The 20,394-nt window shown below is 38.6% G+C and overlaps 1 protein-coding gene across 6 annotated transcripts in view; it reads left to right on the forward strand.

Annotated features, from left to right (window-relative positions):
• macrod2 (mono-ADP ribosylhydrolase 2) overlaps nucleotides 1-20,394 on the forward strand; it is a 705,053-nt gene that overhangs the window by 450,786 nt on the left and 233,873 nt on the right. For all 6 annotated transcript variants that reach the window (XM_073873423.1, XM_073873424.1, XM_073873422.1 and 3 more), the window contains exon 6: nucleotides 17,801-17,922. In XM_073873423.1, coding sequence (XP_073729524.1) covers nucleotides 17,801-17,922 — 122 coding nt within the window. The remainder of the gene's footprint in view (nucleotides 1-17,800; nucleotides 17,923-20,394) is intronic.

Here is a 20,394-nt window from a genome sequence, read left to right on the forward strand (position 1 = left end):
CTGTACTTTATCCATCTGTGCAAAAGTAAAATGTTGAGGATACTGGATCTTTAAAGATGTGTTATACAACAGGGGTCTCAAACTAATATTACACAGAGACTTTTAGAAAGTTGCTCAAAACAATGCTGGGTTATTTTCAACCCAGCATTGGGTCAAACCCAGATGTTTAACCCAACGTCTGGGTTGGAGCCATCCCTTTTTTGATCCAGCGCTGGGTTGACTTGACAAGAACCCAAAATTTTTGTGTGAGTGTAGTTTATGGTTTTTGGTCAGTTGGCATGCCTATTTGGAGTTGATTAAGCTTTTGTTAACATTATATCATTGAGTAGGGCCTGCTTTAAGGCCTAAAATTAGTTTCTTAAGTTCTCTTCTTGCAGTCTCCTAAAAGGATAACACCACAGTTTTTCAATATTTTACTTACCTCAACTTAGATGAATTAATACATACCTGTCTTTTATCAATGCATGCACGTTTAATCTTTGTACTTTGTACTTAAATGTGTTAGCATTTAGCCTAGCCCAATTCATTCCTATGGCTCCAAACAAAAGTTTTATTTTGCGCCACCATACATACTTGTGTAACAACTCATGTAACAGTCTTTAAATAGGAAAAACATGGAAGTGTTTGGTTGCTTCTAAATTCATCCCTGTTTGGATCCTAAAGAATGAATGGAGCTAGGCTAAATGCTTACTCATTCACGAGGCGCTGTACAAAGATTAAAAGTGCACCATTTAAAGGTAGGTATGCATTAATTAATCTAGGTTGAGGTAAGAACATAGTAAAATATTGAAATGCTGGTGTTTTCCATTAATTCACATTATCTCCACAAAACATAAAAACTGTTAAAATGTAAACTGGTGTGTCACGTTTTAGGGTAAACTCCTCTTCCACTTGAGCAATAGCAGGAAACTGCAGGATCTTTTAAACCTAAATGAAATTAAATCCTAATTTCTAATTTTAAAGAAATTAGTCTTTTTACTTTATTCTGCTAAAAAAACCTCAAGATGTGTTTAGTGCCAAGAGAGATCACACTAAACACTGACGATGCCTAAAGAAGACATTTAGTCATAAAAATTACATTTTTTTTGTACATATTTGCTGTATTTTCTGTTTGTATCTTAGTAAAATGGATTGATAAATAAATATGGATGGACATTCAAATTTCTAACACAAGTCTGGTGGTGGCCTAAGACTTTTGCACAGTACTGTATATCTGTGGGAAAGTCTAGAAATAGCAATCACAGAATACGCATGGTTTGCCAACACACCTCACACATTTAAATCAGGTGCCTGGTCTCTTTGATGTGTGTACGTCCCTCTGGTGGTTCATCTTGTGACGCGGAGGGGCTGTAAGAACAGAAGCCGCGTTAGTCTCCCCCAAGCCGTCTGTTTGAAGGTGACGTTTGATGTACCTCCCGATCAATCACGACGCCAGCCGCACGCTGCCAGCGCTACCAGCGCGACGTGGCTCAGCGGCATGGGTGGAAACATCTGAACGAGGCTTCTCAGTGCCGTAGAGCATCAACAACGTGGCTCATCAAAGCCACGGACATCAGACCCTCCCGCTAAAGTTCTCACACTGATTTTCACCTGCCCCTCTCTTTTATTTTCCCTCACTTTCTTGCATATCTTCTCACTTTAGTGTTTTGGTATTCGTTTTGGTTCGGTTCCCACATCAAAGATTCCTAAACACGACTGTTAAATCGATCTCAGACTGTTTTTAAGAGTGCTCGGGTGGATTGTATTATCATCAGGAACATTAACAGAACATCTGGTTTAGTTTTTGTTCAGACAGTACTGCTAACATTCTTGTTTAAAGGAGATATAACGCCTAAAGGTAAACCAAGGGAAGTGGTAACATGAACTATGAAACTGTTCAACCCGGCGCTCAGGTAGAATATTTGTGTGATAGGTGCTCTTGGGGTAGGGAAAAATCCAAGGACAAAAAACACAAGTCCCAGGCACTCAATCAAAAAATACCAAAAGGAGAAGGAATAAACAAAAAGCCTTTATTAAGTGTGGCTTACATTCTATAAAATCCAAACGCCAACATGTTTCGACCAGCAAGTGGTCTTCTTCAAGGCAAAGCAACACACACACTGAGAATGTCAGCAATTTATAAGTTAAAACCACGCCCCTCGTTAGAAGCCATTCAATAAACCAATCATACTAGAAACAATCAATTAGACCTAATAAGGTAATCAGGTGTAAAGAATTAGGAGACCAAACTCAAACAAAACACATCAAGAAATGAAAATTACCAATACAACAAAAATATGAGTTATCTTAAGATGAAAACATAAGTAACATATGAAATAATAAAGAACAAAAAATGCAAAGCGTAGTCATCATAAGAACATAGAAAACACATCATAAAAAACACTTAAACTCTATGTCATCATTGAGACCCGGATAACGTAGTGCATCCAACTGATGGATCCAGAATGTCTCACGCTGGTTAAGTCTGCGGATCCTATCACCTCCTCTATCCAAAGGTCTAACATGCTCCAAAACCTCAATTTTTAATAAGGAATCATTCTTGTTATGCATATGTAAAAAATGTTGGGCCATCTGATAATCTGGGTTACTGGTACGAATAGCATACTTATGCTCCGCCAAACGATCACGCAGACGCCTCTTAGTACGGCCTACATAAAACACATCCTTACATGGGCACGATAAGCGGTAAACAACAAATGTAGTATTGCAGTTTATAAAATCTCTTATTTTAAATGTTTTGTTGGATTTAAAATCCACAAAGGTTTTGGAAGGAATGACATTACTACAATGGGGGCAGTTCATGCATCGGTACAGCCCAATTGGTCTCTTAAGCCAACTTGCCTTCTTCTCAGGAGGAAGATAACTATGTACCAACTTATCACGAAGAGTCGGGGACCTTCTGTAAGAAACCAAAGGAGGTTGAGGAAAGACCTGTTGGAGGACAGGATCAGAGTTAATAATGGCCCAGTTCTCCTGAATAATCCGTTTAATCTGTCTAGCCTCCATACTATATTGTGTAACAAAAAAGGGGCGTAATTGAGTATCTGTCTTACGTCCCTTCTTAATCAAGGTATCCGAACGATTCAAGGATTGGGCTCTGGAACGTGCATTAGCGACGATGTCTGGTTTGTAGGCTCTTTTAATAAAACGTTCTGACATATTGTCTGCCTGTTTTTCAAAATCATCATTATCATCACATATGCGGCGTAACCGCTGGAATTGGCCAAATGGTACATTATCTATGAGATGTGGAGGATGAAAAGAATCAGCTCTAAGAATAGTGTTTCTAGAGGTCTTCTTTCTGAAGATCGTAGTGTGTAACTTCCCTTCTGAGTCAATAGAGATGGTTAGATCCAAAAAATCAATGCTATTTTTAGAATATTCAATAGATAACTTAATATTCCTATTGATAGAATTAAGATATTGGTGAAACTCCAGTACCTGAGTCTCAGTACCCTTGAAAATAAATAATAAGTCATCAATGTAACGACCATACCATGTTATATAATGATGAAAAGGATTAACTGAGTTAAGGACATATAGCTTCTCCCATAACCCCAAATATAGGCAAGCATAATTAGGTGAGAAACAACAGCCCATTGGGACCCCAATTTTCTGTTTGTACAATTTGTCAGTAAATACAAAAATATTATTATGAATGATAAACTCAGTAAGTTGTACAATGAAATGAGAAGGAGGTCTGGAGTCATTTCTATCGGAAATAAAGTGTTTTAAGGCGTACAATCCCTCCTCATGGTCAATGTTGGTATATAAAGATTCAACATCCATAGTGATTAAATATTGAGACCCAACATTACCCAAATTAGACAAACTATTTAAGACATCAACAGTATCCTCAATAAAAGAGGGGAGAGTCTTAACAAAGGGCTTAATGAAAAAATCAACAAACTTAGATGCTGGTTCAGTAAGTGTACCATTACCCGAAATAATGGGTCGTCCAGGGGGGTTATCAAAAGGAGGTTTGTGTACCTTAGGTAGTAAATAAAATGTAGCCAAGACAGGGTGTTCAACTGTCATATATTTCATTTCACTCTCAGTAATCCAATTCATATTTTTGGCATGGGTAAGAATGTTATGAAAAGTATAAGTTAAGTCAGACAAAGGATTAATGCTAATTCTTTCATAGTGTTTGGTTTCTAGTTGTCTATTAGCCTCTAGGATATACATATCTTTGGACAAAACCACAACAGCCCCACCCTTATCAGCAGGGCGAATGATTATATCATCCATCATAGAAAGCTCCTTAAGAGCCTTACGTTCACCTATCGTCAAATTAGATTTATGTATGGGTTTAGATCGAGCATCAAAGAGATTCTGCACATCAAAATCAACTTTCTTGCAGAAAGCGACAAGAGAAGGATTCGATACCACAGGTGTAAATAAGGATTTGGGTCTAAACAAAGAATGAGAGTCGGTACTAAAAGTGCCATCTGAAAGTCTTGAATTATCAGGTGTACTATCTGGAACAATGTCAGAATTAAAATTCGTTGTAGAATAAGCAGACTTGTGTCCAGACTTGTGATAAAACACCTTTAGATGTAAATTGCGGTAGAAGCGGAATAAATCCACTCTAGTGTTAAACAGACTGGAGGTATGAGTGGGTGCAAAGGACATACCCTTAGACAGTACAGACCGTTGCTCGTTGGACAAAGGTGTATCAGAAAGGTTGATTACCGAGGATATTTCTTCCTCGATAACGGTCTCAGTGCTGGTGGTCGAGGTCGCTCCTCTCCCTCGGTGGCCACGGCGCGTCCTCTTGGACCTCGATGATTGGTCTGGAGCCGCGGCCAATCGTCCTCCAAAAAATGGTCAGACTCAGATCCTTGGGAACGACCCTCATCTTCACTGGATGTAAGGTTAAAGGACACCTTATGTGGGCGAGGGCGTGATCGACGGTCTGGTTGTCGGTAGGGATGACGGTGATCCCGAAACAGGCGTGGTTGGTGCCAACGATAAACCTGTCCTCTCTGGTAGTCCTCCGCATCACGTTTGAACTTACGTACCTTCATCTCCTTGATGGTCGTCTCAAGTTTGAGTATATCTTCTTTAATTGCTTGCTGAACCTGTGGCTCCAAAAGGGTGGGTAAGGAAGCCTCAATGTCTCTAATGTGGGACTGAATAAGCTCCCTCTCTTTTTTGCCCTCTTGTATGAGTAGTAACATCAAGTCCATTGAACATTTATTTAAGATAGATTCCCATTTCGATTTAAAAGCTGCATCCTCTGTGTAAGTGGAGGGGAATTTAGACAAGCGTAGCCCGCGAGGGATGCGCCCTTCTCTCCAATAATCTGAGAGTGAGACTACATGCCATTTGAGCTTCATATCTTTCTCTAAAAGTTTGCGTAGTTCATGTTTCTTAGTTGAACAGTCAGTGCTCGAAACATTCTCAATATGACTGAGTAAAGAGTCTGTAACAATAATATTTCTTCCTTCATCCGTAGAAAAAGAGTGTATCTCCATGGTAAAAAACTCACCAAACGCTAGTCTCTAGCGGAGCAAAGCCTAAGTTGAGGACAGTTCCCCAATCTGTCCCAAATCAATGAACTATGAAACTGTTCAACCCGGCGCTCAGGTAGAATATTTGTGTGATAGGTGCTCTTGGGGTAGGGAAAAATCCAAGGACAAAAAACACAAGTCCCAGGCACTCAATCAAAAAATACCAAAAGGAGAAGGAATAAATAAAAAGCCTTTATTAAGTGTGGCTTACATTCTATAAAATCCAAACGCCAACATGTTTCGACCAGCAAGTGGTCTTCTTCAGGGCAAAGCAACACACACACTGAGAATGTCAGCAATTTATAAGTTAAAACCACGCCCCTCGTTAGAAGCCATTCAATAAACAAATCATACTAGAAACAATCAATTAGACCTAATAAGGTAATCAGGTGTAAAGAATTAGGAGACCAAACTCAAACAAAACACATCAAGAAATGAAAATTACCAATACAACAAAAATATGAGTTATCTTAAGATGAAAACATAAGTAACATATGAAATAATAAAGAACAAAAAAATGCAAAGCGTAGTCATCATAAGAACATAGAAAACACATCATAAAAAACACTTAAACTCTATGTCATCATTGAGACCTGGATAACGTAGTGCATCCAACTGATGGATCCAGAATGTCTCACGCTGGTTAAGTCTGCGGATCCTATCACCTCCTCTATCCAAAGGTCTAACATGCTCCAAAACCTCAATTTTTAATAAGGAATCATTCTTGTTATGCATATGTAAAAAATGTTGGGCCATCTGATAATCTGGGTTACTGGTACGAATAGCATACTTATGCTCCGCCAAACGATCACGCAGACGCCTCTTAGTACGGCCTACATAAAACACATCCTTACATGGGCACGATAAGCGGTAAACAACAAATGTAGTATTGCAGTTTATAAAATCTCTTATTTTAAATGTTTTGTTGGATTTAAAATCCACAAAGGTTTTGGAAGGAATGACATTACTACAATGGGGGCAGTTCATGCATCGGTACAGCCCAATTGGTCTCTTAAGCCAACTTGCCTTCTTCTCAGGAGGAAGATAACTATGTACCAACTTATCACGAAGAGTCGGGGACCTTCTGTAAGAAACCAAAGGAGGTTGAGGAAAGACCTGTTGGAGGACAGGATCAGAGTTAATAATGGCCCAGTTCTCCTGAATAATCCGTTTAATCTGTCTAGCCTCCATACTATATTGTGTAACAAAAAAGGGGCGTAATTGAGTATCTGTCTTACGTCCCTTCTTAATCAAGGTATCCGAACGATTCAAGGATTGGGCTCTGGAACGTGCATTAGCGACGATGTCTGGTTTGTAGGCTCTTTTAATAAAACGTTCTGACATATTGTCTGCCTGTTTTTCAAAATCATCATTATCATCACATATGCGGCGTAACCGCTGGAATTGGCCAAATGGTACATTATCTATGAGATGTGGAGGATGAAAAGAATCAGCTCTAAGAATAGTGTTTCTAGAGGTCTTCTTTCTGAAGATCGTAGTGTGTAACTTCCCTTCTGAGTCAATAGAGATGGTTAGATCCAAAAAATCAATGCTATTTTTAGAATATTCAATAGATAACTTAATATTCCTATTGATAGAATTAAGATATTGGTGAAACTCCAGTACCTGAGTCTCAGTACCCTTGAAAATAAATAATAAGTCATCAATGTAACGACCATACCATGTTATATAATGATGAAAAGGATTAACTGAGTTAAGGACATATAGCTTCTCCCATAACCCCAAATATAGGCAAGCATAATTAGGTGAGAAACAACAGCCCATTGGGACCCCAATTTTCTGTTTGTACAATTTGTCAGTAAATACAAAAATATTATTATGAATGATAAACTCAGTAAGTTGTACAATGAAATGAGAAGGAGGTCTGGAGTCATTTCTATCGGAAATAAAGTGTTTTAAGGCGTACAATCCCTCCTCATGGTCAATGTTGGTATATAAAGATTCAACATCCATAGTGATTAAATATTGAGACCCAACATTACCCAAATTAGACAAACTATTTAAGACATCAACAGTATCCTCAATAAAAGAGGGGAGAGTCTTAACAAAGGGCTTAATGAAAAAATCAACAAACTTAGATGCTGGTTCAGTAAGTGTACCATTACCCGAAATAATGGGTCGTCCAGGGGGGTTATCAAAAGGAGGTTTGTGTACCTTAGGTAGTAAATAAAATGTAGCCAAGACAGGGTGTTCAACTATCATATATTTCATTTCACTCTCAGTAATCCAATTCATATTTTTGGCATGGGTAAGAATGTTATGAAAAGTATAAGTTAAGTCAGACAAAGGATTAATGCTAATTCTTTCATAGTGTTTGGTTTCTAGTTGTCTATTAGCCTCTAGGATATACATATCTTTGGACAAAACCACAACAGCCCCACCCTTATCAGCAGGGCGAATGATTATATCATCCATCATAGAAAGCTCCTTAAGAGCCTTACGTTCACCTTTCGTCAAATTAGATTTATGTATGGGTTTAGATCGAGCATCAAAGAGATTCTGCACATCAAAATCAACTTTCTTGCAGAAAGCGACAAGAGAAGGATTCGATACCACAGGTGTAAATAAGGATTTGGGTCTAAACAAAGAATGAGAGTCGGTACTAAAAGTGCCATCTGAAAGTCTTGAATTATCAGGTGTACTATCTTGAACAATGTCAGAATTAAAATTCGTTGTAGAATAAGCAGACTTGTGTCCAGACTTGTGATAAAACACCTTTAGATGTAAATTGCGGTAGAAGCGGAATAAATCCACTCTAGTGTTAAACAGGCTGGAGGTATGAGTGGGTGCAAAGGACATACCCTTAGACAGTACAGACCGTTGCTCGTTGGACAAAGGTGTATCAGAAAGGTTGATTACCGAGGATATTTCTTCCTCGATAACGGTCTCAGTGCTGGTGGTCGAGGTCGCTCCTCTCCCTCGATGGCCACGGCGCGTCCTCTTGGACCTCGATGATTGGTCTGGAGCCGCGGCCAATCGTCCTCCAAAAAATGGTCAGACTCAGATCCTTGGGAACGACCCTCATCTTCACTGGATGTAAGGTTAAAGGACACCTTATGTGGGCGAGGGCGTGATCGACGGTCTGGTTGTCGGTAGGGATGACGGTGATCCCGAAACAGGCGTGGTTGGTGCCAACGATAAACTTGTCCTCTCTGGTAGTCCTCCGCATCACGTTTGAACTTACGTACTTTCATCTCCTTGATGGTTGTCTCAAGTTTGAGTATATCTTCTTTAATTGCTTGCTGAACCTGTGGCTCCAAAAGGGTGGGTAAGGAAGCCTCAATGTCTCTAATGTGGGACTGAATAAGCTCCCTCTCTTTTTTGCCCTCTTGTATGAGTAGTAACATCAAGTCCATTGAACATTTATTTAAGATAGATTCCCATTTCGATTTAAAAGCTGCATCCTCTGTGTAAGTGGAGGGGAATTTAGACAAGCGTAGCCCGCGAGGGATGCGCCCTTCTCTCCAATAATCTGATAGTGAGACTACATGCCATTTGAGCTTCATATCTTTCTCTAAAAGTTTGCGTAGTTCATGTTTCTTAGTTGAACAGTCAATGCTCGAAACATTCTCAATATGACTGAGTAAAGAGTCTGTAACATGAAGTGGTAACATGTTGAAACTGTATATGTTTCTGATACTCCGTCCCTTAAAGTTTGCAGGAAAGAAACCGACCCTCGAGTACTGTATAGCGCTGGGAGCCCCTTCTTTTCAATTTATAATGACTGTTGACGGTAGCCCATGGGCGTTGGCTTGTGTCGGTTGAAATAAGAGAGAAGTCCCTGATGTCCGCACCTCTGTCCTTGCGCCGACGGCAGCATATAAAACGATCTCTTTGCTCGCTTGATTAGAACGAGGCAGAGGCGTCAAAAAAAAAAAAAAATGCTTCAGTCAAGTAAAGTGAGCAAAAAGGCATCCATATACTGCGCCCATGTGATGGACCCTCCATGTGCCCATTCTGTTATTTAAGTGCCCTTGATGGACTCATTGTGAAGTGATTGTGTGCATTATTCGTGTTGATTGAGATGAGGTGTTGGGCAGACACATATTCCTGTGGGTGACCAAACTTTCCTTTTATCAAACTATCTCTAAAAAGGAATCTAAGCCAGCTGTTCTGAGAGACATTTCTGTTTTTTTCTTACTTAGTTTAACTGACTAGCCGAGATGACAGTGAGCTTTTTTGTCTCCTTTCAATTATTTATTTATCACCAGCTCTTTTGTGTGCTTGAGTATTGAAATCTATGCAAATGAAATTCTGCACGCTAAAAGAACAGCGTATAATAACAGAGCTGAGAAAAAAGAGGTCCGTCCTCCTCACACAAAAGAAGTTATAGGCAACGCTGTGTTCATTTGCATGATTAAGCTGTGGAGGATGTTTGAACGCTTTAGTCCAGTTCAAACAACGGCGTTTATTTTACATTACAGCAAATGCCCGGAGACAGCATACTGAACAATAGTCGCATGCACCTTTGTATTTTTCAGTATTAATATGCATGGTTCTGCGCTACAAGTTGCATTATCAGTGAGCATCGATTTGTGCTTGGCACATGAATAGAATAGTAACTGTGTAGACCACAGATGCAACATGTGCAATCATTATACTTTCATGGACAATAATCTGCTTATTGACTGTATGCTAACTAGAAATCACCATGTAAACAGCATTTTACAATTAAACGCATAAATAAAAAAATCAACCCTATTTACATTAATGTTATCTCAGCATGATTTCATAACAATCTAAAAAGCATTATTTGTTTCAATATTTTGAATATTCTCAGAAAATGGTCAAAAAATGGTCCCATGCAAGCTGTCCCTGGGGCAGACTGTCAGAATAAAATGGTACCCTAGTGGTCACTGGGGCAGAACCCTTGAAAAAAAAGTACACCTCTTGTTTATAATAGTGTCTCAAAGGTAGGCTACATATTGGTACCAAATTTATACATCTGCATATGTACCTCAGGTATATGAACTTTTTAGAAAGGATACCACTAGGGGTGAGCAATATGACCAAAATTTTATTTCACGATAGGATTTATTTTGTATCATGATAACGATTTGTATCACGGTTGAGGTTTTATATTTATTTTTTAAGGTTTTTATGTTATTAAAATATTTAATGCCATAGAATTTTCATAATTCTCACAAAAAACGTATAGACTCACTAGCTTAATGAGCAGCGGATGCGCGACTTGTGCGTTTCTCTCACATAAAAACATTGTGCACATATAGCACATTTTGATGGCTAAAAATCACTTGTTTTAAAACTGCGGTGCTTAAATATGTGTTCAAACGTTAAGTTTTCGTGACCATATGCATAGCAAGATATCATATCTACCGGTTTATCGCCCACCCCTAGATACCACCCCAGTGACCTTTATTTTTAGTTTCTCATAGTAATGTAGTTGTTAACATGGTTAATATCACTGTTACTGTTAAAGTTATAACATGGTTACATTTTATTTCTCCTCATAATCCTTTCCTCAATTTTTTTTTTAAATTTTGCTTTCTTAACTCTTTCCCCGCCAGCGTTTTTAAAAAAAGTTGCCAGCCAGCGCCAGCATTTTTCATGATTTTCACAAAAGTTTAATGCCTTCCAGAAAACAAACAATATAACAGATGAAAGAACAGACCCTCTGCTTTCAAACAAAAAAAAAACGTTTCATCCTACATTCTTTAGTTCTCTTGTAATCACCTCTCAAACAAGGGTAGGTTTCTTCAAAAACACCCAATTTTGAGCAAAAGGCTGAGATAATTCCATTTTTGCGAAGGACTTTTGATAGAGATCAGATGCAGAGCGATCTTTAAAACGTACACAGAGTTTTTTCTCTTTCACGTGAGGCGCTACTTCCGGGTTGTATAATAGCGGTATTGCGGAAAGACGGAAAATCTCGTCATTGGCGGGGATGCGTTTTCTCTTAATTGACGAGATATCTCGTCAATGGCGGCGAAAGAGTTAAAAGGATAGTTCAGCCAATTTTTTTATTTACCTCTCGACGCGCACTAGCTCTGGAGCGGAAAGACGTCAGTTTTTTTAACGCTGCTAACAATATATAATAATAATATTAACATTACAATACATCGTTTAAAAGGTATACGGGTTTAGGATCAGTGTATGGTCTCTGTTTGGAGATACAGATGCTCTAGCATCATAAATGTAGTATTTTGTTACAGAAGTCCAGATGACAACATGCAAAATATAAACGGGACTCCTTACCTTTGTGTTGGTATAATGATCGTGAATCGTATCCAGTCTGTTTCAGATGTGTGAATAACCCATAAAAACTCTCCAATAAAATACATCCGATGACCATTTTCCTCCACAAATGCGTATAATCTGTGAAATACAGATATATTGTCCATTGTTTACATCAGATTTCACATGAACGTCTTGTAATAGAATATAATATACAATCTGAGGACTATTTACATCGTAACACTTGTATATGAGATTACACTTGCGTTCAAAACCAGCGGTCAAACTTTGTTTTTTTAAAAGTAGGCGGGAGTATAATACATAATATCCAAACAACGCTGTCAAATATCGTGATGTCATCTGACTCGCTCGTTCCTCCAATGACTTCATGGAAAATATTGATAGACAGAACGTGTAGCCAATTAGATAACAAATCCAACGATCTTTGTGTGACGTTTTATTTTCTGGTGTGAAAACGGCATTCTGTTTAACTCATAAAAACAAGTTAAACAACTTCCAACTTAAATTTATAAGTTACTGCAACTCACCACAGGTCAAAAAATAAAATCAAAATAGTTAGTTGAAATGACTTGTAAAGCCAATTTGGTTGTACCTACTGTACAAATTTAATACACATACACACCAAGCGCATAACATCCCGTTGCTTGCTCTAGATTACTCGCGGGATTTAACTTTATGTCATGCAAATTTTTTGCTTGAGTTGAATATTTTCAACTTGTGCGAAGACGCGATAGCGCATGTTTTCGCGTCTTTGCATTGACTTTGTATGTAATCTACTCAAATCATTGAACTTGCGTTTGGTGTGTATGCCCCATAAGGCCTCAGATTTTTTTTACAGTGCAGGTTTAAATCTGATTTTTAATCTCTCATTTTGTATTTATTTATCCCCCAGGTATATCGTGATTATAATTTAGTCATATTATTAAGTACACAAATTGTCTCTATTGGCCCATTCATTTTATTTTATGGGAAATGTGTCGGCTAAACTGCTTTATGGGAACATTTAACGTATTTTCATTTTTTAATTTGGCGTTGGCCCATTCCATGTGAAAATGAAATCTGAATTGGATTACTTTTATACACTGACCATATTAATGGCTTCATCTAAATTCTTTTTTTAAAGGCAAACATCACATTATTGCATCGCATGCCAACATAACCTCCGTTAATGGGACAGAGATACTGCAATCACCACATAACACACACCTTCACCGGGTTCATTCAGAGGTCAGTGCTCCGAAACAGGACCATAGAGAGAAAAACACATCCCACAAACAGAACCGTAAAGAAACAATCAGAGGGATCCGCTCCAGAATAATGGCTCTTTCTCCACATCTGAACCGGTCGAGGGCCGGTCAGGCCGGCTTGGCTAAATATCTTTATGAGGTGAATTATACCACCACCTCACTGTGCCGCAAGTGGGAAATCACAGTAGATAAGTCAAATGGAAAAACTCAAAAAGCCAGAAACTCATCAGCTATCGGTTATGATTGCCAGTTTATCTCCAGGGCATAGTGGACTTACTTAAACGACAGTCTATGACCTGCCGGTAACCCTGAACACACTCTCACTCCTCCACGCTTCAAAGGTTATTGATCTATCTGCATCTTTTATCATTTAGATGGTCCCACTCACAAATACTGTACAATGGTTCACACACTAACCTTGCATTTGTGGTTACACACTCCACTTTTATGATCGTGCTGTGTAAATATGTCCAGCTCACCCCTTTCTCATTAAATCACATTTGTATCCACACATATTACAATGAGTCAGTGATCTGCTTTTCAGCTGGGAGACCCCAGATTGTAAAGATTGAAAATCTACATGGAGATAAAGGAAAACATCACTTGTCAATCGTTGCAGTCGTTGTTGTTTTTAATGTCTCTTCCAAACATACATCTCTCCTGGGTGCTGTTTGATAGGTGAATGCACAGAATAGAAATAGACCGCCATAAAAACAAATTTAGTCGCATCAGAGAGTACAACCCATTTGCATTTATTTATTCTGGTGTTAGTCGAAACAGAATAATGCTAATCTTTTGTCAACATACCATTATTCAGGCATAAGTAATGATTGTTTTCTGGTCTTCTCATAGCCATTGTCTAATCTTACGTCAAGATGTTGTTTTTTTCCCAGCCATCCGTACTGTTGGTGTTGGTGGTTGGTCTCGTTTTACACCAAAGGCTGATGCATGCTAATGCTGAATCAATACTATTTTACAGCTTTTTTATTTCTTTCTGTTTGTCCATTTTGAAGCAATGCCCCATTTTGATTTTCCAATCTCAGACTGAGAGCTTGATTGCCAGAAACAAAGTATGCACAATTTGTTTTTTGAGTGTAAGTGCCCCCTCGAGTAGTTGTATATGTGTTGCTGTCATGCATGCATATTGTGTTACGTGCTAAATGGGCGTAGCTTTAGTTTCATGCATATATAAACACACGGCCTGTTCTGGCTATCCATTCTCAAATTGAAGGGTTGTTGCTCTAGAGGTCCGGAGGTTCATGTATTATGCATGGAAAACAACTGGGCGCAGGCTACATTATGGCCCCATCATGGTAGCTGGGTGCAGTCCTGCTGGTCTGAAGAGAGAAGATTTTTCATATAGTTACAGCCTCATTAAGAGCCAGAAAACACACACGCATCTCGGACAGCGTGCTGTTTAAGCGACACCGCTGTGACTCTAGAGATGATCGCTGCGGCCATTGGCCTGTCTCATTGTTAATACATGATATAAGTGTTGTAATGCTTAAAACAGCATGTGGTACAGAGGGCTGGGTGATGCAATATTAAAATGAGGAAATATTCGTGTAGATGTGGTCTGAAAGTAACAGACTTTAGGAGAATATCTTAACCTTCATAACTTACTTTATTTTATAATAGGAGTTTAGCATTTAAATGCACAAATGATGATTTTATATAGGAAATGTCAAATTAATGACACATGGCTTATCAATCTTTAATAGGCAATAAAGTAAGATTTATAACTACGGCCTTGTCCGAAATTGAATTCACATCAGTTGTGTCTCCCGTAACAATACACCTGTATCTTCTATATCTGTGCCTCTCTTAAAATGTTTAGTTGTACGGTAACTCTTATACGTGTGCCCATGAAACCCAGCATGATGTGGATTGAACTGTAAAATGTTGAGAACATATTAATAATTGACAAAGAACTGATTCATAAGGGTTATGCAATAAGAAAAGCACTTAACCCCCCACACATACAGGGCTCTCACTTGCTGAAGCACTAAAGATAGAAATCTTTCGCTAAATAATGCAAAAAAAAAAAACTCTCATTCCCGATCTGTTCTGTACACCGACTTCAGCAGAGCAAATGCATGCAGGAAATAGTTTTTAATATAATTTATATATGGTGATTTCTCTGTCGCCATTAAAGGGATAGTTCCCACCAAAATGAAAATTTGATCAAAAATCACTTACCCCTGTGTCGTTCCAAACCCCCAAGTCCTTAAATTATGTTCAGAATACATTTTTAGATATTTTTAATATATTTTAAATATGGGAGCTTGTAACTGTCCTGTAGACTGCTATTGAAGCACAGAAAAGATTAAAAGACATTGGCAAAAAAGTCCATGTGTCATCAGTGGTTTAATAAGAATATTATAAAACAATGAGTACAATTTTGTGTGCAAAGAAAACAAAACTAACGACTTTGGCAACTACGTCAGGAGGTCGCGGCATGAACGCGTAGTCTGCTCGTATTTGGTATAATACAATGTGTTTGCGTGGTTTATGGTTCAAAAACTAATTATTTTCCACATACCGTACATTTTTACATTTGTACATTACACAAAGATCGAAAAATGGTATCACGAAAAACGGCCACTTTAAATTGCTGAACTTTACTTGTCAATCTTGTTTTTGTTTCTGTTATATAATGTACTGTCAACTGTTAAGCAGACCATCAGTGACACTCTCACTGTGTGTTGCTGTCTCTTTTAATGAGGTCATTAGGAGGCATTCTTAAAGGGATAGTTCACCCAAAAATGAAAATAATGTCATTAATGACTCACCCTCATGTCGTTCCAAACTCGTAAGACCTCCGTTCATCTTCAGAACACAGTTTAATATGTTTTATATTTAGTCTGAGAGCTTGTTGACCCTTCATTGAAAATCTACGTATGGTATACTGTCCAGAAAGGTAATAAAACATCATCAAAGTAGTCCATGTGACATCAGTGGGTCAGTTAGAATGTATTGAAGCATCGAAAATACATTCAGTCATGTGACTTTAGTCTCGTGGATGCACTTCATAACAGACGCGGAAGAGAAGACAAAGTCGTCATTTTTGTTATTTTTGGACCAAAATGTATGCAACTGACCCAATGATGTCACATGGACTACTTTGATGATGTTTTTATTACCTTTCTGGACATGGACAGTATACCGTACGTAGATTTTCAATAAAGGGGTCAACAAGCTCTCGGACTAAATCTAAACATCTTAAACTGTGTTCTGAAGATGAATGGAGGTCTTACGAGTTTGGAACGACATGAGGGTGAATCATTAATAACATTATTTTCATTTTTGGGTGAACTATCCCTTTAATTCTCATTGTCATAAACAAACTAGTACTAGTAGTGCAATAACTGATGATAGATGGATGATGGGATATCCACTGCTTTACTCTCATTGGTAGTCATTCCTGAAACTCGATCATCATTAACATTTACATTTTTTGTTTTTCCCAACTTTGTTGCGTTGGTGAAAACGCCCACATCCTGTTGCCACTGGTCACTTTTGCTTGTGTCTCTGGAAGTTGGCTAGCTTCCATTGAAATAAATGAGATCATGCCACTGCTAGCCTAGCCGCTGGTGGTCTGAACGGGGCTTTACATCAGATCGTTTACAAGCACTTCTATAGACGGTTTCATCGGACGCACGTGATACACGTCTGGATCCGAACCTTACTTCCGGTTTCATTTTTTTTAATGGTCTGACTAGTTGCTAAACTGATCTCTTGAACGAAGGTCTCGTCGAAAATAACAAATGTTTTGGTTTCCTAGGTAATCTATGTGTTGTTTTTAAATAAACTACGTTTAAAAAACTTTGTTGTTATTTATTCTTAGTGGAGTTTACCGGAAGTTACGTGCAGACCGCGACAGCCGCTTGTTTATGTTGTTACTGCTGAAACAGTCTATAGCCCAACTGTCTCTTGAAACACACACTTTTAAGTACCGATGTAAGTGCTGATGCGAACAATGAGGGTGGCTAACAATATTTGTTTAGCAAAAGGACCAAAAAAAACCCCACCAGTGACAGTTCCTGGAAATGCGAGTAAGCCTAGACAAGTGACCGGTTTATTGTTTTTAATTGCCCGCTGTTGCCCACCTTCAAGGGCCTGGTGGCGTCGGGCAGGAAGGTCTACATTATTTCTCTTTCAGAATCGTGCTCAACTTTCCTAACTCCCCTGTCATCACTCCAATGATTTAATTAAACCGGCCTGCTTTCCTCAGCCTTCCTGTGTAAGACCCGCTCTGGCGCTGAGTGACAACCCAACGCATTACTATGCAAAGAGGCTGGCCTCGCGCAGATATGAATTTATGAATAGATGGCATAAAAGGATTGAGTAATTGATTTTCTATCTGCTCTGCCATTTCATTAACTGAATAAACGTATTTGATTTTGGACAGTTTTTGGGCCTGTTTAAATCAGCCCCATTGTTCCATTGTTGGATTTTGTCATTGTTGGTAGATTCTTGTTTTCGTTCCATGATAACATTTTAGAAAAGCTGTTTTGTACCCAGTAGGATTGTGAATGTGTGGATGCTTTCCCGTGATCCTCGGCAGCGGGTGAAGGTTTTGTCATTCTCTTGTACGGCTTGCCTTTGAAGATCTGACAAGAAGCTTTGTTTTGTTTTTGTTTGTCATCTGGGATTTGTCGTAGTGTTAAACAGTGTCACAGTTTTAATTGAAAATTCATGTCATGTACTGTGGCGCCTGTTTACGTTAGAAATTATGATAACAGAGTCTTTTTTTTGACAGTGAGAGAGATAAACTGATCTTTTTCTTGTTTCTTCCAGATGTAATCCATACAGTCGGCCCAATAGCCAGAGGACATCTTGGCCAGACCCAAAAAGATGACCTTGAATCATGCTATAAAACCACCCTAAAGCTGGTGAAGGATTTGAACCTAAGATCTGTGGTGAGTTTTAAAGCCTACAGGGCATATTTTATAAAAACAAGTTGTTTTGTGACAATTTTAACATTTTGAATACAACACGCATACTGTATGTGACTGTCTGTAAAATCCAGGCTAGATAAGAAGCAAGATTTTAACCATGTCTTATTTAGTCAAAATGAAATATATCAAGGTTATATTTTCACAATATATTATTTACATTATGTAGGATGATATTATGTAATCACAAAAAAAATACGTTAGATGGGTTTTCACAGACTGTCACATGTTGTAACTGAAGATTGTGAAATGTAATTGATCGGAAGCAAATATAATGGTCACAGTGATCTATGAAAGCATGGAATAGGTGTGGATAGCTTTTTTATTTCTTGAAATAAAAAGTCAAAATATGAGAGTTAGAATTAGATTATGGTAGGGCTGCATAACGATTAATCATGACTAATCGTTTGTAGAATAAACATGTGTATGTACTGTGTATAATAATTATGTATATATAGATACAAACACATTTATGTAGAATTTTAAGAGAAAAATATATTTATATATTAAGTATTTATATATAAAATAATTATATATAAATACACTCACCTAAAGGATTATTAGGAAGACCTGTTCAATTTCTCATTAATGCAATTATCTAATCAACCGAACGATGGCAGTTGCTTCAATGCATTTAGGGGTGTGATCCTGGTCAAGACATGTCCTGAACTCCAAACTGAATGTCAGAATGGGAAAGAAAAGTGATTTAAGCAAGTTTGAGCATGGCATGGTTGTTGGTGCCAGACGGGCCGATCTGAGAATTTCACAATCTGCTCAGTTACTTTGATTTTCACGCATAACCATTTCTAGGGTTTACAAAAAATGGTGTGAAAAGGGAAAAACATCCAGTATGGGGCAGTCCTGTGGGAGAAAATGTCTTGTTGATGCTAGAGGTCAGAGAAGAATGGGCCGACTGATTCAAGCTGATAGAAGAGCAACTTTGACTGAAATAACCACTCGTTACAACCGAGGTATGCAGCAAAGCATTTGTGAAGCCACAACACGCACAACCTCAAGGCGGATGGGCTACAACAGCAGAAGACCCCACCGGGTACCACTCATCCCCACTACAAATAAGAAAAAAAGGCTACAATTTGCACAAGCTCACCAAAATTGGACAGTTGAAGACTGGAAAAATGTTGCTTGGTCTGATGAGTCTCGATTTCTGTTGAGACATTCAGATGGTAGAGTCAGAATTTGGCGTGAACAGAATGAGAACATGGATCCATCATGCCTTGTTATCACTGTGCAGGCTGGTTTTGGTGGTGTAATGGTGTGGGGGATTTTCTTGGCACACTTTAGGCTCCTTAGTGCCAATTGGGCATTGTTTTTAAATGCCACGGCCTACCTGAGCATTGTTTCTGACCATGTCCATCCATTTATGACCACCATGTACCCATCATCTGATGGATACTTCCAGCAGGATAATGATTGGTTCACTTAACTAAAATGGCCCCACAGTCACCAGATCTCAACCCAATAGAGCATCTTTGGGATGTGGTGGAAAGGGAGCTTCGTGCCCTGGATGTGCATCCCACAATTCTCCATCAACTGCAAAATGCTATTCTATCAATATGGGCCAACATTTCTAAAGAATGCTTTCAGCACCTTCTTGAATCAATGCCACGTAGAATTAAGGCAGTTCTGAAGGCGAAAGGGGGTCAAACACAGTATTAGTATGGTGTTCCTAATAATCCTTTAGGTGAGTGTATAAAAATGTATATATTTCTTAAATATTTACATGTACCTGTATGTGTGTGTATTTATATATGCATAATTATTATGCGCAGTTAACACACATTTATGATGTAAACAAAAACTTTTATTCTGCAAACGATTAGTCGCAATTAATCATTGTGCAGCCCTAGATTTTGGTTTGCACATGGGTTGTGCAAATTAGTTTTTAAGGGTCATCATTGCAACATTCATTTATTAATCTTCCTAGGGAAGGAAGTTCCCTGAGGAAATATATGTGTTTGTGTATTTCTTAGTGGACTATAACAAAGGTGTTTACTTTGCTAGCTAGTCTTGAAAGATCCATGTTGTAAGTATGCCATAGAAACATCTGCAATGGATAAGACTCATTTGTTCCATGTCGCCAGTATATTCAGATTGTTTCTCGGCTCAGTAAATTACCAGACAAGCTCAGGCTTTAATGAATCTGGCCAAAGACCAGCAGCTTTGGTCTGGGAAGAAATAGAGTCAGATCACACTCTGTTCCAGCTGCTGGCCCTATCTCCACCATCTGGTACACATGAGTTATGAATCTGCTTTAATCCATGGTGGCCACAGCCAGAAGGGCCGTGCAACCAATCAGCTCCTTCGGCCAGACCAGCAGAGACCCCGGTGAGGATCTCTCACAATTAGCCACGATGAAACCGTCTTTGTGGGACAAATTGCTAACTCGGCCATTTGATGAACTACTTTAATCTCACA

This window comes from Misgurnus anguillicaudatus, chromosome 11, assembly GCF_027580225.2.
Source record: "Misgurnus anguillicaudatus chromosome 11, ASM2758022v2, whole genome shotgun sequence".
Classification (NCBI taxonomy): Eukaryota; Metazoa; Chordata; class Actinopteri; order Cypriniformes; family Cobitidae; genus Misgurnus; species Misgurnus anguillicaudatus.